The sequence below is a fragment of the Erythranthe guttata genome, chromosome 6 (assembly GCF_056151865.1).
Source record: "Erythranthe guttata isolate IM_541 chromosome 6, IM_541, whole genome shotgun sequence".
NCBI classification, from domain to species: domain Eukaryota; kingdom Viridiplantae; phylum Streptophyta; class Magnoliopsida; order Lamiales; family Phrymaceae; genus Erythranthe; species Erythranthe guttata.
Genome location: NC_142538.1, coordinates 317,960 through 335,566, shown reverse-complemented (window position 1 = coordinate 335,566; position 17,607 = coordinate 317,960). Strand labels below are relative to the sequence as shown.

At 38.5% G+C, this 17,607-nt stretch overlaps 4 protein-coding genes across 5 annotated transcripts; 2 read left to right on the top strand and 2 right to left on the bottom strand.

Annotated features, from left to right (window-relative positions):
- Positions 1 to 35: 35 nt before the first annotated feature.
- LOC105964219 (SWI/SNF complex component SNF12 homolog) lies at positions 36 to 3,454 on the top strand. Of its 2 annotated transcripts, none has more exons than XM_012988754.2 (3): positions 36 to 254; positions 709 to 2,357; positions 2,991 to 3,454. In XM_012988754.2, exons 2-3 carry the CDS (start codon positions 793 to 795, stop codon positions 3,055 to 3,057), a joined length of 1,632 nt encoding a protein of 543 aa, XP_012844208.1. In that variant the 5' UTR covers positions 36 to 254; positions 709 to 792; the 3' UTR covers positions 3,058 to 3,454. The 2 variants fall into 2 exon arrangements, with proteins under 2 accessions (XP_012844208.1, XP_012844203.1); XM_012988749.2 differs by having other exon boundaries at positions 89 to 278.
- A 289-nt stretch (positions 3,455 to 3,743) lies between these two features.
- Positions 3,744 to 8,937, top strand: LOC105964200 (P-loop containing nucleoside triphosphate hydrolases superfamily protein). Its single transcript, XM_012988730.2, has 13 exons — positions 3,744 to 4,173; positions 4,952 to 5,090; positions 5,248 to 5,613; positions 5,937 to 6,172; positions 6,323 to 6,450; positions 6,578 to 6,696; positions 6,774 to 6,866; positions 7,218 to 7,319; positions 7,554 to 7,656; positions 7,858 to 7,941; positions 8,025 to 8,120; positions 8,230 to 8,357; positions 8,458 to 8,937. Exons 1-13 carry the CDS (start codon positions 3,863 to 3,865, stop codon positions 8,557 to 8,559), a joined length of 2,007 nt encoding a protein of 668 aa, XP_012844184.2. The 5' UTR covers positions 3,744 to 3,862; the 3' UTR covers positions 8,560 to 8,937.
- A 377-nt stretch (positions 8,938 to 9,314) lies between these two features.
- On the bottom strand, positions 9,315 to 11,573 carry LOC105964231 (cytochrome P450 94B3). Its single transcript, XM_012988758.2, has one exon. The coding sequence runs from the start codon at positions 10,920 to 10,922 to the stop codon at positions 9,381 to 9,383; it is 1,542 nt and encodes a 513-aa protein (XP_012844212.1). The 5' UTR covers positions 10,923 to 11,573; the 3' UTR covers positions 9,315 to 9,380.
- A 1,811-nt stretch (positions 11,574 to 13,384) lies between these two features.
- Positions 13,385 to 17,466, bottom strand: LOC105964374 (sulfite oxidase-like). The gene is made up of 12 exons (XM_088819154.1): positions 17,069 to 17,466; positions 16,593 to 16,708; positions 16,425 to 16,487; positions 16,307 to 16,343; positions 15,988 to 16,069; positions 15,455 to 15,573; positions 15,263 to 15,358; positions 14,856 to 14,966; positions 14,672 to 14,773; positions 14,461 to 14,508; positions 13,762 to 13,977; positions 13,385 to 13,667 (listed from the first exon to the last, which is right to left on the bottom strand). The coding sequence occupies exons 1-12, from the start codon at positions 17,141 to 17,143 to the stop codon at positions 13,551 to 13,553; spliced, it is 1,182 nt and encodes a 393-aa protein (XP_088675280.1). The 5' UTR covers positions 17,144 to 17,466; the 3' UTR covers positions 13,385 to 13,550.
- Positions 17,467 to 17,607: the final 141 nt, after the last annotated feature.

The window sequence follows — 17,607 nt, the reverse complement described above, 5'->3', positions numbered from 1 at the left end:
TTATAATGGGCCTTTATTTTATTTTTATTTCTTTTGTGGCCCAATTAGAAAAATTAATTATATTTGGGCCCTATTAATTCTTTTCTTCAACATTATTTTGGCACATCGCGATTTAACTCTGCTCTGTAATACACAGTTGACAGTACCACAAGTGGAAGAAAATTGAAAATCAACCCAACATCACTGACTCGCCGGCCGGCGACCGAACGGGGAAACAACCGAAGCAAAACGAGCAGTCGGCAATCTCATCCAGAGTAACTTGCTTCCCTAATTTTTGAGTGAGATAAAATTTCTCACCTTTGAATCAACTGTTTTCTTTTTGCCTTGTATGTTTTTAAATTTGTATGTTTAATACCAGCTGAATTTTGTTTTCGCAGCTGGTTCGATTTCCGAAGTAGAATTTGTTACGATCCAGATAGTTTCGTTTCCACTTTCATCGTTTTTTTTTTTCAGGATTAACTATGTAATTTTTTTGTATCTGTTTAAGTTTTTAGGGTTTTCACTTCTCTTATAAACCTCGCCTTGTTTTGCTGTTTGTGTTGATCTCAGTTGTTTTTACCTCGATTGAATTCGTTGATTTCTCACAGTTGAACTTAATTTATCTAAAAAGCTACTCTCTCTCTTTTATTTTTTATTTTTATTTATTTATTTTAATTTCCTCAGACTCTTAATGAATTTATAATTAACTTCTAAATCTTGTAATTGCAGGACCTCTTCTGGAAATGCTGATGTAAAGGCTACAGATTCACTCAATTATATTGTTTCTTCCTAACTCGTAAGATATAGATAGCCATGTCTGCAAACAACAATAACCCTCAACAAAAGAACACCGGTGTTTCATCCCCTTTTGGTAATTCTTTGCCGATGAATCCATCTTCCCAGCAACAAATGGTGGCTGGATTTGCGAACCAGTTCCAATTTTCCGAAGCACAAGCTCAAGCCCTCGCTCAAGCTCAGTCAAAGGCTCAGGCTCAGTCTCAAGCTCATGCCCAAGCTCAAGCTCAAGCACACGCCCATGCTCAAATGATTGCAGCCCATGTACAAATGCAAGCCCAATATCAAGCCGCTCATGGTCTTCCATTCAACCAAGGCCTTGCCAATTTAGGCACACAATCTCCTTCCCTTTCAGGCATTGGAAATGCTAATGCCAAACGGTTCCCACAAAAGCCACCTGTCCGCCCGCCCAGCTACGCCGCTTCCAACACCGCCTCTCCGATAAGGACAATGGAAGCTGCCGCCGCCGCCCGTAGAAAAAAGCAGAAGCTTCCAGAAAAACAGTTACAAGAAAGAGTCGCAGCTATTTTACCCGAGTCGGCTCTCTACACTCAGCTCCTCGAATTCGAGTCTCGAGTCGACTCTGCATTGACTAGGAAGAAAATCGATATCCAGGAGGCTTTGAAGACACCTTCCTACATCCAGAAAACACTCCGTATCTACGTCTTCAACACTTTTGCTAATCAGATTCGCACAATACCGAGAAAACCAAATGCTGATCCGCCCACCTGGACTCTCAAAATCGTGGGGAGGATTTTGGAGGAAGGGGCTGATCCAGAACAAGCTGCCATGATGCAGAAATCAAACCCTTCATACCCAAAGTCCTCTTCTTTTTTCAAGAGGGTTACTATCACTCTTGACCAGAAAATATACCCCGATAATCATTTGATTATATGGGATAGTGCTCGATCGCCTGCTCCACACGAAGGGTTTGAAGTAAAACGAAAAGGGGATCAGGAATTCACCGCCAGCATAAGATTAGAGATGAATTACACCCCCGAGAAGTATAAACTTTCAGCAGCTTTGACGGAGCTTTTAGGTATTGAAGTCGATACTCGTGCAAGAATCATGGCTGCTGTATGGCAGTATGTGAAAGCTCGAAAATTGCAGTGCCCAGACGATGCATCTTCTTTCAACTGTGATCCGCCGCTTCAGAAAGTTTTCGGTGAAGCCAAGATCAAATTTACAGCTGTCACGCAAAGAATTACGCCCCATTTATTTCCTCCACAGCCAATACATTTGGAACACAGGATCAAACTTTCGGGAAATAGTCCTGTTGGAACTGCGTGCTACGATGTGTTAGTTGATGTGCCTTTTCCGATACAGAGAGAATTGAATGCTTTGTTGGCAAATACTGAAAAGACGAAAGAGATTGATGCATGTGATGAAGCGATTTGTTCTGCTATAAGAAAGATCCACGAGCACAGAAGGAGAAGAGCTTTCTTTCTTGGATTTAGTCAGTCGCCTATCGAGTTTATTAATGCACTGGTAGATTCTCAAAATAAGGATTTGAAGCTTGTTGCTGGCGAAACGAGTCGTAATGCGGAAAAGGAGCGTCATTCGGATTTCTTCAACCAGCCCTGGTATGGTTTAAATTTGTATTTCCAGATTCTTTTAAGGCCTCGTTTGGTTACTAAGATAAGATTAGATAATCTAATGAAAACTCAACTGTATTATTGGACCATGGGAGGTCCAATTTATAAATCTCCCTAAAAAGCAAGATAGGCCATGATAAAATAACATTTCCGGGGCGATCCAGAAAATTATTGGTTTTACCAAACATCAAACAATGTCCAATTATTTAGTTATGGTTGATATACCCAACCAAACGAGGCCTAAATGTTCTCTTTTATAGTTTTCTAACTTCTTAACTCCACGAATATCATGGAGCTGCCTTTGTTTGACAGGGAATTTATTCATACAACTGTCCTTCACTTAAAATGTTGCTTCTAGATTTTAATTATCTTTTGATAGTTAGTTGGTCTCATGACATTGCAAAAACAAAACAAAATAGTTGGTTGATATTTATACACGTTTCGTACTAGTTGACAAGTTAGATGATAGGAACTTTATTGTAACATTATGTAATGAAATTTGATTGCCAAATTAGTCGTGGTCTTTCATTCCGTGAATGCTCAATTTGAATTCACTTTTTATGCATAGAATACGAATTTATGATATATATTAATGTTATTGAAATCCCTTCGACATGACAGGGTTGAAGATGCTGTCATTCGCTACCTAAATCGAAAAATGCCGTCTGATGCCCCTGTCAACACATGAATGGTCTGGAATTCTGCAACTTGTTAATGACTAGGATGTAATGTAACGATCGTTTTTTTTTTTTTGGTTATGGAACATCTATCTATACTCATGGATTTTCAAGCGTGGGAGTAATGAAGGTTTTGTCTTCGCAAAGAACCAAGCGAAGATAGCATGTTGTATCCTTGTGGAATATCTGGAAGTTCCAGCTAAATGGTTTCACTTAGTTTTCGTTGCTGGACTCTAATACGGCAATGTAAATTGATGAACGGTGATAGTTGTAGTTCTTTGTTGTATTTATATGTTGTGGTATCATGGTATGTGTAATAACAGCCTAGTTGGAATGTTTGAGATATTGTTTCATGGAGATATTTTTTTCCTCTTTTAAGTGAGTATGGATCTTGAAGCCTCGAATTTTGTTGACCTGTCTCTTTTGAATGATGGATTTTACCAAATTGAAAGGAATTTTTTTGTTTTGTAACCCTAATTTCCAGATGGCATCTTCCGGGAGGACTGCAGCTCACAGCCTCACACGCCCAAAGCGTGCTTTGCAACTTCAGCGGTGTTCAGTCTTCATTAAAACGGTGTCGTTTGGCTTCTGGATCCCAACTTAAATGCCCTAATTCATTACATGGGCCAAAAGGTAATTTATTCGGATCCGGTTCTTAGAAGAAAAGGGCTTACTGGACTTGGCCCATTAGTAATTAAGATAGCAACATTTGGGCCCATGCCCAAATACGATCTGAATGCGTGAACTCTCCGATATCTATTGATCGACGTATTTCGAATTTTGGTACAATTTCCACACAGCAGCAGGAGCCGGAAAATGGCGGGAAAGGAGGAGACTGCAGCTTTCGTCGCGGCACCGAAGCCAAAAACTGATGGCGAATCGGAGGTGTGTTGGAGAAGAGAAGTCGATCAAAATCTCAAGCGTCTTCAGTGTCTGTTATTCGGCGCAGACGCCGCTCTGGAGAAGGGTGATTTCGGCTCGGCGCAAGTTCTATCCCTAGGGCTCATTGGATTTCTGGACTCTCGCTCCAATTCCTCAGTAGACGAGGCCTTCATTCGCCCTATTCGCAGTGAGGCCGTATCCAAACTCGGCTCGGCCCGGCGCGCCTTGATTCCTGATTCCGATCGGTATGACATTAGTTAAAATAATATAACTGCTTGAAAGAGTTCCAATCGCTTATTTGAAGAAGCAATTTGAAGTAGGTTATGTTTGCAAGTAAAATTAAGTGATATCCTCCCTTACTCTTGTGAATTGCGATGTTATGGAATAGTTACTGTTCAGTATGTAAGACCAAAATTGCGTCATCGGTTTGAGAGATGTTATTGGATATAGAGATTTTCTGAACCTGATGCCTAAAGTTATTTCTGAAATTTTGTAGGTTTAGTTTGTCTTTCACATTTATTTTTTTCATTATGTACCAACTAGATCTGCAGATTTAATTGATGAACGTGTTTGATAAGTGAAATCGGTAAATTAATTTTCATCTCCATTTTTCATTTATTTGTATTGTTCGGATCTCAGGTTCCATTGGGTAAAAAGAAAGAAGACGTCAAAAATAAATTCTGCCTCGTCTTCCACTTGCACAATATACTAATCTTATGTTAAATACTTCCTCTACTGTAACTACCATGAATTATTTTTGAAAATTAATACGTAACTTGTGAGTATGATTGAGTAATCATTGATAAGTCTGGCATTTTTATTCACTCGCTGCTGAAGGAAAATATTGTTGATATGTGGGGGTGTTATGCAAATACTCCTCCCTTTCTGCTGTTCTTTAGTTGTCCAGTTTATGTCTTATTTATGCTCCGTGACATTCTTTGACAGTTCACCAAGGTGTGTTTTACTCTTATGACTCACTGTTACTTCTTGATAATGCTTTTACTTTGCATTGTAATACTTCAGCCAAGCATTTGCGCAAGCAGGCAAGGATCCAGGCTGCATATTCAGAAAGAGAGGTGATATTGATTTGCAGAAGATTAAAGAATCCAAGTATTTCCAAGCACTTTGTCCGCAGTCCAGTGAAACAACTACATATGGATTTGTATGATGCACCAAATTATTGCATATTGTCTTTGTTTTCCTTGCTTACTTCTCAAGAAAGTTCCATCTCGTCTTCCATTTTTTACATCTTATACCAGCTTTAGATATCAGTAATTACATGCTGTTTTTGACATGTGAAATCACCTTTTTTTAATCAGAGAAAGCAACCTGACAAGCAGGATAACTTGAAGACCTCCAAGACTCTCATACAGGCAAAACTGACTTCCATATATGGTAATGGTCCTAAAGAAGACAATCGAAGGTTCACGAGAGAAAACATATCAGAAGATTACGAACTTACTGAAAAAAATAATATAAGCTACAACTATCCCCGAAATCATTCTATGCCTACCATTATTAAAATAGAGGATGAGGAAGGAGCTCGTGGGATTGGTTTTAGAACAAAACGGTTGCATAGGGAAACTATTAGCCCTAGAACTGAAAACCTGAAATCCCCATCAGGCAGTGAAGAAGTTGAGGTTGAGGCTTCCAGTAATGGATTTGTTACTGCTAGAGCAAAACTGGTATGCACGTGATTTTGTATTACATGAAGATGTGCTTAAATCTGTTGTGGTTACTATTGATGTCTTAACTATGACTTGTTCTGCTTTGCTCATTGTTTACCCTAAATCTGTTAAGATGGTTACTGTTTTAACACTTCTTTTTAACCTTTAAACCACTGTTAAGCATGATTGTCATAGCATCAGTAGGGGCATCTCTGCTTGCAATACCGGCTGTGTTTAATTAGAAGTAGAACCACATTGCAACATAAGCTTTGAAAATAAATCTTGAAACCCTTTCTCGATGATTTTGTATGCAATTAGCACAATGTGTTACACTGTGCCAGGAAATGGAGGCTAGGAAAAAGCGAGGCTTAACTGGATCGCCAAGTGCATCTGTCTCGCCTCAAAGTGATGCCGGAGCTCACAGGGGTTATGGAGCCAGATCTTATGGGTTTTCTCGTCGTGGAGTGAGAGGTAATTTTGTTCCTCCTATCAGATCGACTGGAAATAATACAGGCAATGTGACTTCACGCACTTCTGGGAAGGGTGAAGATGCAGTAGAAGATTCCACAAAAAGATGGTATATGTCATTTGACTTTGGATTTTCTTTGCATTTCTCCAATCTTGTAATTCTTAATAAGCACATTGTATCTAGTTATTGGAATACTTGCTCTTTTTCTCCCATTGAGTATTCTGCATGCAAGGTTTAAATGTTCCATATATAATGTAGTTTGGAGTTGCTATGCGGTCCTGATGGTGAGCTTCCTGAAAAGTTACGGAATTTAGAACCAAGGCTTATTGAGCATGTCAGTAATGAGATAATGGACAGAGACCCCAATGTCCGCTGGGAAGATATCGGTACGTTAGAGTACACGATTTCCGTATGTTTGAGAAGATAAATGTTAGAGTACATGATTTCCGTTTCATAAGGAAGCTAATATCCTCTAGCTGATAAAAAGCTTTGTGTGTATGTGGATACTTTAAGCTGGTTTGGAGCATGCAAAAAAATGTGTGACAGAGATGGTGATATGGCCTTTGCTGCGTCCTGACATATTTAAAGGTTGCCGTTCTCCAGGCCGTGGTCTTCTCCTTTTTGGACCTCCTGTAAGTATATATTATAGTACACAGTCAAAGTTGTGTGCAACAAGCCTGCTGCTTATTTCTGTTTCTTCTTTGCTTAGGGAACTGGCAAGACTATGATTGGGAAAGCAATTGCTGGAGAGGCTAAAGCAACATTTTTCTACATATCAGCCAGTTCATTGACAAGCAAATGGGTATACATTTCTGCTATGAACCTAACTGACTGGTCAGATGCAATAAATTATCATATATTAGAAGAATCTGGATATGGCTTTTTAGTTCTTAATTGAAATTTGAAATTTCACCACTTGTCCCATGCTAACTGAATCTCTGAATAATATTCTAGTGAATTTTATTATATATCGACAACCGGAGCAATCCAGAAACAAGCTAAGTGTGAAAGTTACTATCATATGTTGTTTTGTGCAAATATACCTAGTCAATGTCGACACCTAGATACATTATTGAGTTGTACAGCCAACACGCGAGACCTGATGTGTAAGTTTATTTTTCTCTAATCATCGAACTTCGATAAATGGTTGTAGATAGGTGAGGGTGAAAAGCTTGTGAGAGCACTTTTTGGCGTTGCTAGCTGTCGCCAACCTGCTGTGATATTTGTGGATGAAATAGATTCTCTTCTGTCTCAGGTAAAATAGGCAACTCTTACTATTGACAAATTTTTATTTCATCAATTCCACAACTTTTCTTATTGGTTTCATATATCTGCCTTCTCTTCTAATACTGAAAAGATGGGCTGTTAAAAAAGATGTTGATTATGAGTGCAATCGTATCAAATGCCACATTCCAATGTAGTATTTCCTTAATTACCAATCATTACTTGCACAATGATAAACGATTAAGAGATTCAATGTTTGGTGCAGCGCAAGTCAGACGGTGAACATGAATCCAGTAGGCGACTAAAGACACAATTCCTCATTGAAATGGAAGGCTTTGACAGTGGGAGCGAACAAATTCTACTAATAGGTTATTGCTGAACTGGCTATCTCAGTTTTGGCCTAAATATGTTGCACCAACAAGCAATTTTAGTTCCAACAAAAGGGACTTCAATAAACATATAGTTCCGAATATCCACAAAAACACATTTAATCTTTCCAATAAATTTGTAGATTCTGCAGTTTAGTAGAAACTCGAGCAGGATGTCTAACTATATGTTTCCTGAAATAGGTGCAACTAATAGACCTCAAGAACTTGATGAGGCTGCAAGGAGACGACTCACAAAGAGACTGTACATTCCACTCCCCACTTCAGGTCCGAGTTTGGAATCATCTGTGTAAGCTTATGGATTTTCTTTTTGTTTCTTATATATTCAATTATATGGATTTGATATGCAGAAGCAAGATCCTGGATCATAAAGAACCTACTGGTGAAAGATGGATTGTTTAACCTTTCAAATGAAGATATTGATACTATTTGCACATTGACTGAAGGTTACTGCTTCCAATAAATTACCAAACAAGTTAAAACAAAAATTCTGGAAATTTAAAAGCCCTGATGTATTGTAATTACTGTAAATATTAAATGTTGCTGGTATTATAGGATACTCGGGATCTGATATGAAGAATTTGGTGAAAGATGCTACTATGGGTCCACTGAGAGAAGCTCTAACACAGGGTATAGAAATTACAAAGCTGAAGAAGGATGATATGAGGCCAGTAAATCTTGAGGTAACTAATCTATTGTTGATGAAAATTGTTTCTTTGCTTTCGTATTGTCCGATTAATGTTCATGTAAATTCTCGAGTTCATTTTGCCCTTTTACGTCCAGGATTTTGAGAAAGCATTACAAGAGGTGAGGCCTTCGGTTTCACTCAACGAACTTGGCACGTACGAGAAGTGGAACCAGCAGTTCGGTAGCTTGTCGCTGTAGCAAATGTCCAGATATTGATTCAAAATGCTGTAAGATCACTTGCTTACATCAACTTTTGCAAATTGTTTTATAGCATTCGAACCTAAATTGAACTAATAGATTCATAATAATAATAATAATAGTAATGTCATAATCACGAGACTCTGAACCAGTTCAAATTAATTAGTCGATCTTAGTTTCTCGTGCCTCAAGTCTTAAGAGTTCTGGCTAAGGTTAATTCTCTAACTAGTTGAATTAGTGACCAAAAAATTAGGAAAAGAAAACTGTAGCATGTGAAGCATCTTGACATTAGTGAGTTTGTCTGCCACTTGTAGGTGCTTATCGCTTAAGTGATAATGTAATACTAATATATCCATGTTATACTGTTTTGTTGTCCAATTCGTGCCTCGGTAGTATGCATACATAACATATATCTATATTTCTTACTTCTAAAATAAATGAGTCATCATGGAAACACGTGCAATTCTATGATATTTTGTCTGGTGGGTTTAAAATTCTAGTGCATGCTAATTTTATTTGACCTACATGGCCTTTTGTGTAAGAGACACGTATGTATATATTTTATAAATTATTGCATATAGAATTGAATTGGTAGGGGCATAGAGCACTTCTCATAACATAATAAAATATTAAAAAATATTTTTATTTTTATTTTTTCTGAAAGCATTAAAATGTATTTTAATATCACATAACCGCCCAGTCTGGCCGAGTGTTCCGGCTGCACATGGCTTAAATGTTTTGGTAATAATAAAAGAAAAGAATAAATAAATTGATTGATACATTAAAATCCAGATTCATCTTACTGTTACATTTGCATGTTACTACTGTCTTCTTCGACGAACAAATACCTTAAATCCTCCGGCCATGTGAGCCGTGAGGAGGGGCACAAAAACCGGCCGGTCGGAGTTCACCGGTCTGATTGTGAACCGCTTCAGTATTGAAGCCATCACATACTTCATTTGAGCGAATGCCATCTCTTTTCCAAGGCAAGCTCTTGGACCGGCTTGAAACACTGGAAACTTGTAAGGGCTAACATTTTTTATGGCCTTAATTTCACCTCCTTCCACCTCAGAAACCCATCTCTCCGGTTTGAATTCAAACCGGTCCTCCCCCCACAAACCCTTCATCCTCCCCATACCGTATGGGAAATAAGTCACCCGGTCTCCGGCTCTCACTCCGGTGCCATCTGGCAACATATCATTGGCTGTAGCATGCTTGGAGTCCCACGCTACTGGTGGGTACAGCCTCATCGACTCACAAACACAAGCCTTTAACCACCTCAATTCTTTTAATCTTTCCAATTTCGACAAACTAATCTCTTCTTCATCTCCCACAACCTTTTCTATCTCCCTCACCACCTCGTTTTCTGCTTCAGTGTGGCATGACAGCAAATAGAAAAGCCACGTCATAGCTGCCGAAGTTGTATCTCTTCCTGCCATTATGAAGCTTATCATCGTATCCCTCACAACCTCGTCTTCTTCCCCATCCAACACCATCTTTGACATAAGATCGGAATATTCCCCCGTCGATACCACATTTCTCCTGTCACGAATTATTCCATGTATGAATAGATGGATTCTACTAATGGCTTCTCTAAGCCTCTTCTCCGACCCAAGATTGAAGAGCCTCTTAAACTTCCACATGAGTGAAATCGGAGCTGCACCTCTTCTAGCACTCATATCCGATGCCACATCAAATGCTTCAACAATGGGATGCGGTGTATCCAAAGAACGGTACTCCACGCAACCAGGGTCGTATCCTAACGAAACCTTACAGACCAAATCGAACGCAACCCTTCTCAGCAAATCCTGCAGGTCCACGGATTTACCCTGCTCATCATCTGCAGCTGATTCCAGCACCGGAATCAGCTTCTTCTCCACTTCTTCCTTGAGTGCGTTCTCTACATAGCCTCTCAATGACGTGGCATTGAACTGGTGTACGACCAGCTTACGCTGGTTGTACCACAGATCACCGTCCACATTGAATATACCATTTCCGAGAAAATCTCCGAGGATTTCCGTGAAGGGGTTGCCTTTGGGGTAGTTGGTGAAGTTTGTCTTTAGAATGTACTCTACGTTTTGTGGGTTGGCTGTGACGACGGTCCTCCGACCACCTAATCTGGAGATAGTTATCGTCTGTGACGGCGACACTGACAGCATGTCAGTGTACCAGTCCAACAGGCGGCGTCGGTTCTTGTAGAAAGAAGCTAGGCATCCAATTACGGGGTATGAAATCGGGCCTGGATTCGAGGCAGCTTGCCGGAATCTCCATTGAATGAATGAACAGAGGAATATGAGGGAGGGAAGGAATATTGAAAGTACTAAAGGGGCAGACATGAGTAATGATGTGCCAAACCCCATCATTTTCTTGTATCTGTACTATCTATCTGATTGGCGGATGGATACATATGGTTGTGAAATCTTTGCAAGTTGAGGCTTTGTTTAGAGAGAGAAAAAAAAATGTGATTGGTGGGCCCCAATCATGATTTGGAATCAGTCCCCGTAATAAGATCGAATTAGGAAAATAAACTTAAAGAAGTGGGAAACTGGCATAATGAAGCACGTTTTGTTATGGCAGGGATCATATTTTCCAGTCATGGAGGCTCATATTGTATTCGTTGACAAACTATTCTAGTTTATCATGCTGAAAGCCGCCCACGCCCACCAGATCATCCTTTCTGAAATTATAGAAAAATCACAAGTCGTTTGAATTATTCAACCACTACGAAAAATTACTACCAAGAATTTATGGGTCAAAATAAGATGTCGAGACCCATTCTACAAGCGTGGTATGGTCATTGTTCAATTTTCGGATGGATATATATTTCAATGATAAGTAATTTTTAAATGCATTATGGAGTTCTGAAACATGCATTACACCATAAATACACATTGAAAAGGAAAAAGAATAAAAAAAAAACACACACCGTAAACATACACTGGAAAAAACCCACGCATTGCACCGTAAACACACACTAAGAAAAAACACGCATTGCTCCGTAAACACACACTAGAAAAAAAAACTAAAAAAACACATACTACACCTTAAACACACATTGAAAAAAACAAGCATTACACAGTAAACGCACACTGGAAAAAAAGAACACGCATTACACTATAACACACACAGGGAAAAAAAACACTAAAAAAAACACACTACACCGTAAACACACATTGAAAAAAAAACACGCATTACACCCTAAACACACACTAAAAGAAACACGCACTACACCATAAACACACACTGAAAAAGAAACAAAATAAATCACGCACTGCACCGTAAACACACAATGAAAAAAAAAACACACGCATTACACTGTAAACACACACTAAAAAAACACGCATTACACAGTAAACACACACTAGGAAAAAAACACAAAAAAATATACGCACTACACTGTAAATATACAGTAAAAAATAAACACGAATTACACCGTAAACACACACTGAAAAAAAATACGCATTACACCGTAAACACACTAGAAAAAAAACTCTAAAAAAACACGAACTACACCGTAAACACACATTAAAAAATAAACACGCATTACACCGTAAACACACACTGAAAAAAAACACACATTATACCGTAAACACACTGGAAAGAAAATACGCATTACACCGTAAACACTCACTGGAAAAAAAATACTAAAAAAACACACTACACTTTAAACACACACTGAAAAAAAACACGCACTACACCGTAAACACACAATGAAAAAAAACACATTACACCGTAAACACACACTGAAAAAAACACGCACTACACCGTAAACACATACTAAAAGAAACACGCACTACACCATAAACACACTGGAGAAAAATCATGCACTGCAGCAAAAACACACACTAATAAAAAAGAACACGCACTACACCGAAAATACAGACACATTACACCAAAAAAAACACACATTAATTAGGCACGATATATCTATAAGCAGATGTAACATGCATGGGAATTTGGTTATCCCAAAATAATTGCTTCTTGTATTAGAAACATTTTGAAAAGAGGTACGTACTTATCCCGACCGACATCACATGTATATGCATGCAGGGAGAAAGTGATTCTTCTAGCATTACCGATGAAACACAAAACAAAAATGGGTCTATTAGATTAGGGCAACATACCCTACTGCCAAGGTGGCAAAAGGTAATAATAATTAATAATTGATCGAATGGTTAGGGTAGGGCCATTGAAAAGATATCCAAGGGCCACCACCATCAATCTTATCATTTGCAAACCTGAGGGGTATATCAATAATTTCGATGTCGACACTAATTACTTCATTGTTCTGTTATTAAGATAATATTACTAATAATAATACACTTTTATTAAGTATTTACTGCTTAAATAAATACTGGATGTTTCAAACAAATTATTGATAAGTGGAAAATATGTTCTCCCATTGGGTTAGATGAAAATTCAACTGTACAATCACAATTATAGATTTAACTCATTTAGGTAGACACAAGACATCCACATTTCCAGTTGAATAAGAAACATTAGTTTTTTTATTTATTATTTTTATTTACTTTCGAACAATGTCCATGGAATCAATATGAACAGTCAGACAAACAGCAAAGATAGGTTCAATATAAATCCAAGATTAAAGCCAAGCTGGCCAAATGTCCCTAAGCCACGACAAGAGATAAAACAATGACAGCCTCGTCTCATCGAACCTTATTAGAACATTGGGACCATAAATTTGTAATGTTCTATAAACAGACAAAAAAGGATTCAGGCCCAGTTAAGTGTTTAACCATGTACTAGATGAGACATTTATCCTTATTATGACAAAATATTACTACAGAGAATAAAGATCCCCCAATTACCAAATTTATGCTTGTACCAATCTTAAATTCATAAACTACCCGAATATTCCAGACAACATTCTCAAGCAATACATAAATATCTGAGCATTTACATGTACGTAAAACTGATTATTCATGTGAAAAAGGGGGTTGAAAAGATTTGGTTCAACTCCTTACTTTTACCTACAGATTTGAGTGACCAGCCCGAACGTGAACCCGATGCCACGAGGTGTTAAGTATTCCCCTTAAGTTCCAAATGTCTTTTACATTTTCAGGTTGGATATTTCCGGCTATATCAACCTGCAAGTGATCGGAAAAAAAAACATTTAATCCTTGAGTTCTTGGATAATCATAGGACTTATTGAAAACATTGTAAAAGGAATATGTAACATACTGCTTTGGCAACTATCTCAGTCATCTGAGATATGTCAGCTTCGGCCTCAAAAAGCACCCATGCCCATTTGTCACTATTTTCACTATCAGAAATGTATGGAATGCCAGCTTTCTGTAATTTGGTGGCTTCCATCCAGGATTTGCCGCCGTCGATGGATACATCCACTCTTTCTATGCCTCGCCCACCTCCTGATACTGCGTAACCCTTGATGGTTATCTGAGGGAAAAAAGGTTTAATTTGAAGTGTTATGTAATGCTTACACTGTAGCATTTAAATCAAACAAAAAAGTTGGAGAAAGAGAAGCAACAAAGACCCGCATAAGAACTACGTTCAACAAAATGGTGACATTTTATCTTTTACAACCAACTTCATAGTGCTGGTTATTAACAGGTCGAGTTTGTCCATCATAAAGGAACAGTGCCTCAAGGAACTGGAATGAAAATAATACAAAGCCATAGAGATAACTGAAATACTTCCATCACTTCATCAGTTCAAATGCTCATGTAATCTTAATCTTCAAGTCAAGTGTTAGCAAAATTGGTTCTACTCTTTTGTGCATCAAGCTAGATTGTGTGTGTGTGTGTGTGAGAGAGAGAGAGAGCTCGATGGATAATTATCTTTCAGCATATTAAGTGGTTAGATTTAATTTAAGAGCACAAGTAGCTTAACCAGAAATGGCATAAAGAAGACTGTACTGACCTTTCCTGGCTTTATCACCTGTACGTCATCCAGAGAACAAATCGCACTCTGCAAGCAGTACAAAAACTCAGCAATCACTAGCAAGCCACCTATGAAGAAATACATTTTATGCATAGGCGTAACAGCAGTTCCCTAAATTTCACTTATCCGGTGTCTCCTGAAAATTCCTCGAAGCCATTACAGACCATTTACGACAACTTAATAATAGTACCTGAACAGGAAAATCCATTTGCGGCCGCCTTGTTGACCAATTGATATTATCCCAATCCACAGAAGGTGGAAACATCTTATAATCCTTTTGCATAAAGAATCCCTGAAGAAGACCAATATAAAAAGAGTCACAAATCTATAAAAATACTGTTCAAGAGCACAAGCATAGGGCAGCTGTTTCTTACCTGGCATTCTTGTACAATAATGTTGATGGAGTCTAGCCATTTGACAGAACGAGCACCAATAACACCCGGGACAATCACACGCAATGGATATCCATGATCCCTGTTGAGAGTCTTTGCACAGAAGATGATAACGTACAGGGATGTCAGAGTGGAAAGAGTTGGTAGTCTAGCTAATTTCAAACATGAGAAAACATAAAGATCTACTATGTCGTTCTTTTTTTCTAGCTGTCAGTTTTATAATTATTGTTTGGTTAAATTCATGTAGGGGAGGGAGAGAGAGAGAGAGAGAGAGAGAGAGAGAGAGAGAGAGAGAGAGAGAGAGAGAGAGAGAGAGAGAGAGAGAGAGAGAGAGAGAGAGAGAGAGAGAGAGAGAGAGAGAGAGAGAGAGAGAGAGAGAGAGAGAGTACCTCTCCATTCATCTCATAAGCTAGTAAAACATCAGCCTCTGGGTTTGTGGCCTGGATTAATGGAATCGAAGCTTTGTAAGGGCCCCCATTCTCTTCCTATAACAATAATGGCTGATGTCAGTTGCCATTCTCATTTTACACAGTAGCGAAAAATAATATGATGAAGAGCAAAAGGCACAGGTAATTAATTACCTTACACTTGTCAATGCTCACAAATTCCACATGTTTTCCTCCAGATGGTGTTGCATGTGAGCACTTAGGAATTCCGACAAGTTCAAGAACATCTGCTAATTTGGCCCCACCCCAAACAGCTGCAGTGACATGCATGAGTATATCAAATCAAAACACAAAGCCTGGAATACTCAAGGAGCTTATCGCACATATTAGACACGAAGTCCTACAGAAAATGTCGAAACAAGAAAATAGCAACTCATTTTAGATCAGTTTTCATGAACAATATGGCTTCTAATTGCATTTTGGGACATTAGAACACGGGTATATTCCTCCAATAAAGTTGATAAAGAAGAATTTTCTGAGCCTCGTGTAATAGATAAACTAGCAAAAAAATATCCAGAAATCATAAACGGGCATGTAAACAATTCAACCCCCGAACCTCGATATAATGCTGGTGTGGCCTCGATAGAACAGTATATTTGAGAGCGTTAATCTCAAACTTAACAAATTAATAACAATTGAAATGAAATTGATCTTTGGCATGGACTAACCATTTCCAATTGCAGCAACATCCCATCCAACTCCTCTCACACTTCGAGTTTTGCTCATGGCAGTCCTCCTATTGCCAGCACACTGTGTGTAACACATTTGAATCAGAATGTCACATGTCAAGATACGGGAAGGAACAGTAAAATGGAATAGTTCTATTCATAGGTAGAGGGATAATTCAATAGCCTGGAGGAGATACATGGCCAAATAAAATGAACTATTGTTGCTAACTCTATGCTTACACTAAGAATGAGTTAAATAATCGTTTTATCTAGTAACTGAAGTGCACTATAACATGTTCGGCAAAAGGAACATACGGACCTGTAAAGTGGCAGTGACATTATATTTTGGAAGCCTCCTGTTATTCGTAAAACAAAATCAAGCATCTCACAATAAACGGAGAAGTTGACATCATAAGGCAAACAGATGGTTCACTCACCAAATATCTTTCATGAACAGCTCTTTAGTACTTCCGATTACACCAGTGATAGAAACACTATATCTGGTCAGCAGAATAGATTCCATAAGCTGAAATCAAATACTTCACATATAGAATATATATATACATATATGTATGAATAAAAGGAGAAAAGTTGAGGTGTCATACTTGTCTAAATCATCCACTACTGGAATTGGTCCATGGTTCCTCTTATAGAAGAAATCGACCGGTGTGACATAAGACGAAACCAAATCTGAACGCCGTGGCTCCGCATTGAAAGGTTCCTGAACCCAAAAAAAAAAAAAAAAAAACCGGAACAAATTGATAAGACGGTACAAAATAAACTACAGTCAGATTGATAAGCGAGAAGAAAAAAATCATTAAAATCATGTTTGTGCGGCATGCTACAGAAATTGTTTATTTCAGATGAATTTATGTTCACTCGTCTAAAACATTAGAACACAAAATTTCGGAAGCCGGATTAGAAACTATCCGGTTGTCGACAAACGAAACGGCAATTAACATTATCACTCTAGAATTGCAGGAACCCTAAAATCCAGATTCGAAGTAATACATGAGGAATTGAGATGTGACGATCCAATAAAGTAAATCATGAAATCGGGAATTGGTAATGAGAGACGAACCTTGGAATTAATAGCGAGAGCAGGGTGGCGAGGGGGCTCTTGCTTGTAATCAGAGGGGGACCTGAGTCCCGGCATTTCTGTTCGATCAAAATTTTCTTCAATCCGAACTCACTGTGTGTGACTGTGTGGGAATGTACAGAGTTGACGGTGACGGCGACGGCGTTATCCGAGTGCTCAAGAGCGGGTACGATACGAGTGGTATTGTTTGTTGTTTAAAAGCTCAATGCAAAGTAACGACGACAGATTTATGAAACCGATGATTTGAGGTCTCCGAGTGGGTCCCGCTCAAAATTAGATCACAGAAGCGGCTGTGAGATAAGTCATTCTCACCCAGCTGTGACCGTAGCGAGGATATTGAAGGATAAATTGTGGTTGGTTTTAAAAATGCAATTTTCTGTGGGTTGGATCTCCATTCTGTGGGTGGATTCCCCCCTCAACACAAAATTAATATTACAATTTAAAAAATACATATCACAGACGGCTTTGATTTCATCACTCTACAATCCGACAGTTCCAATATGCCTACGTGTGACAAACCA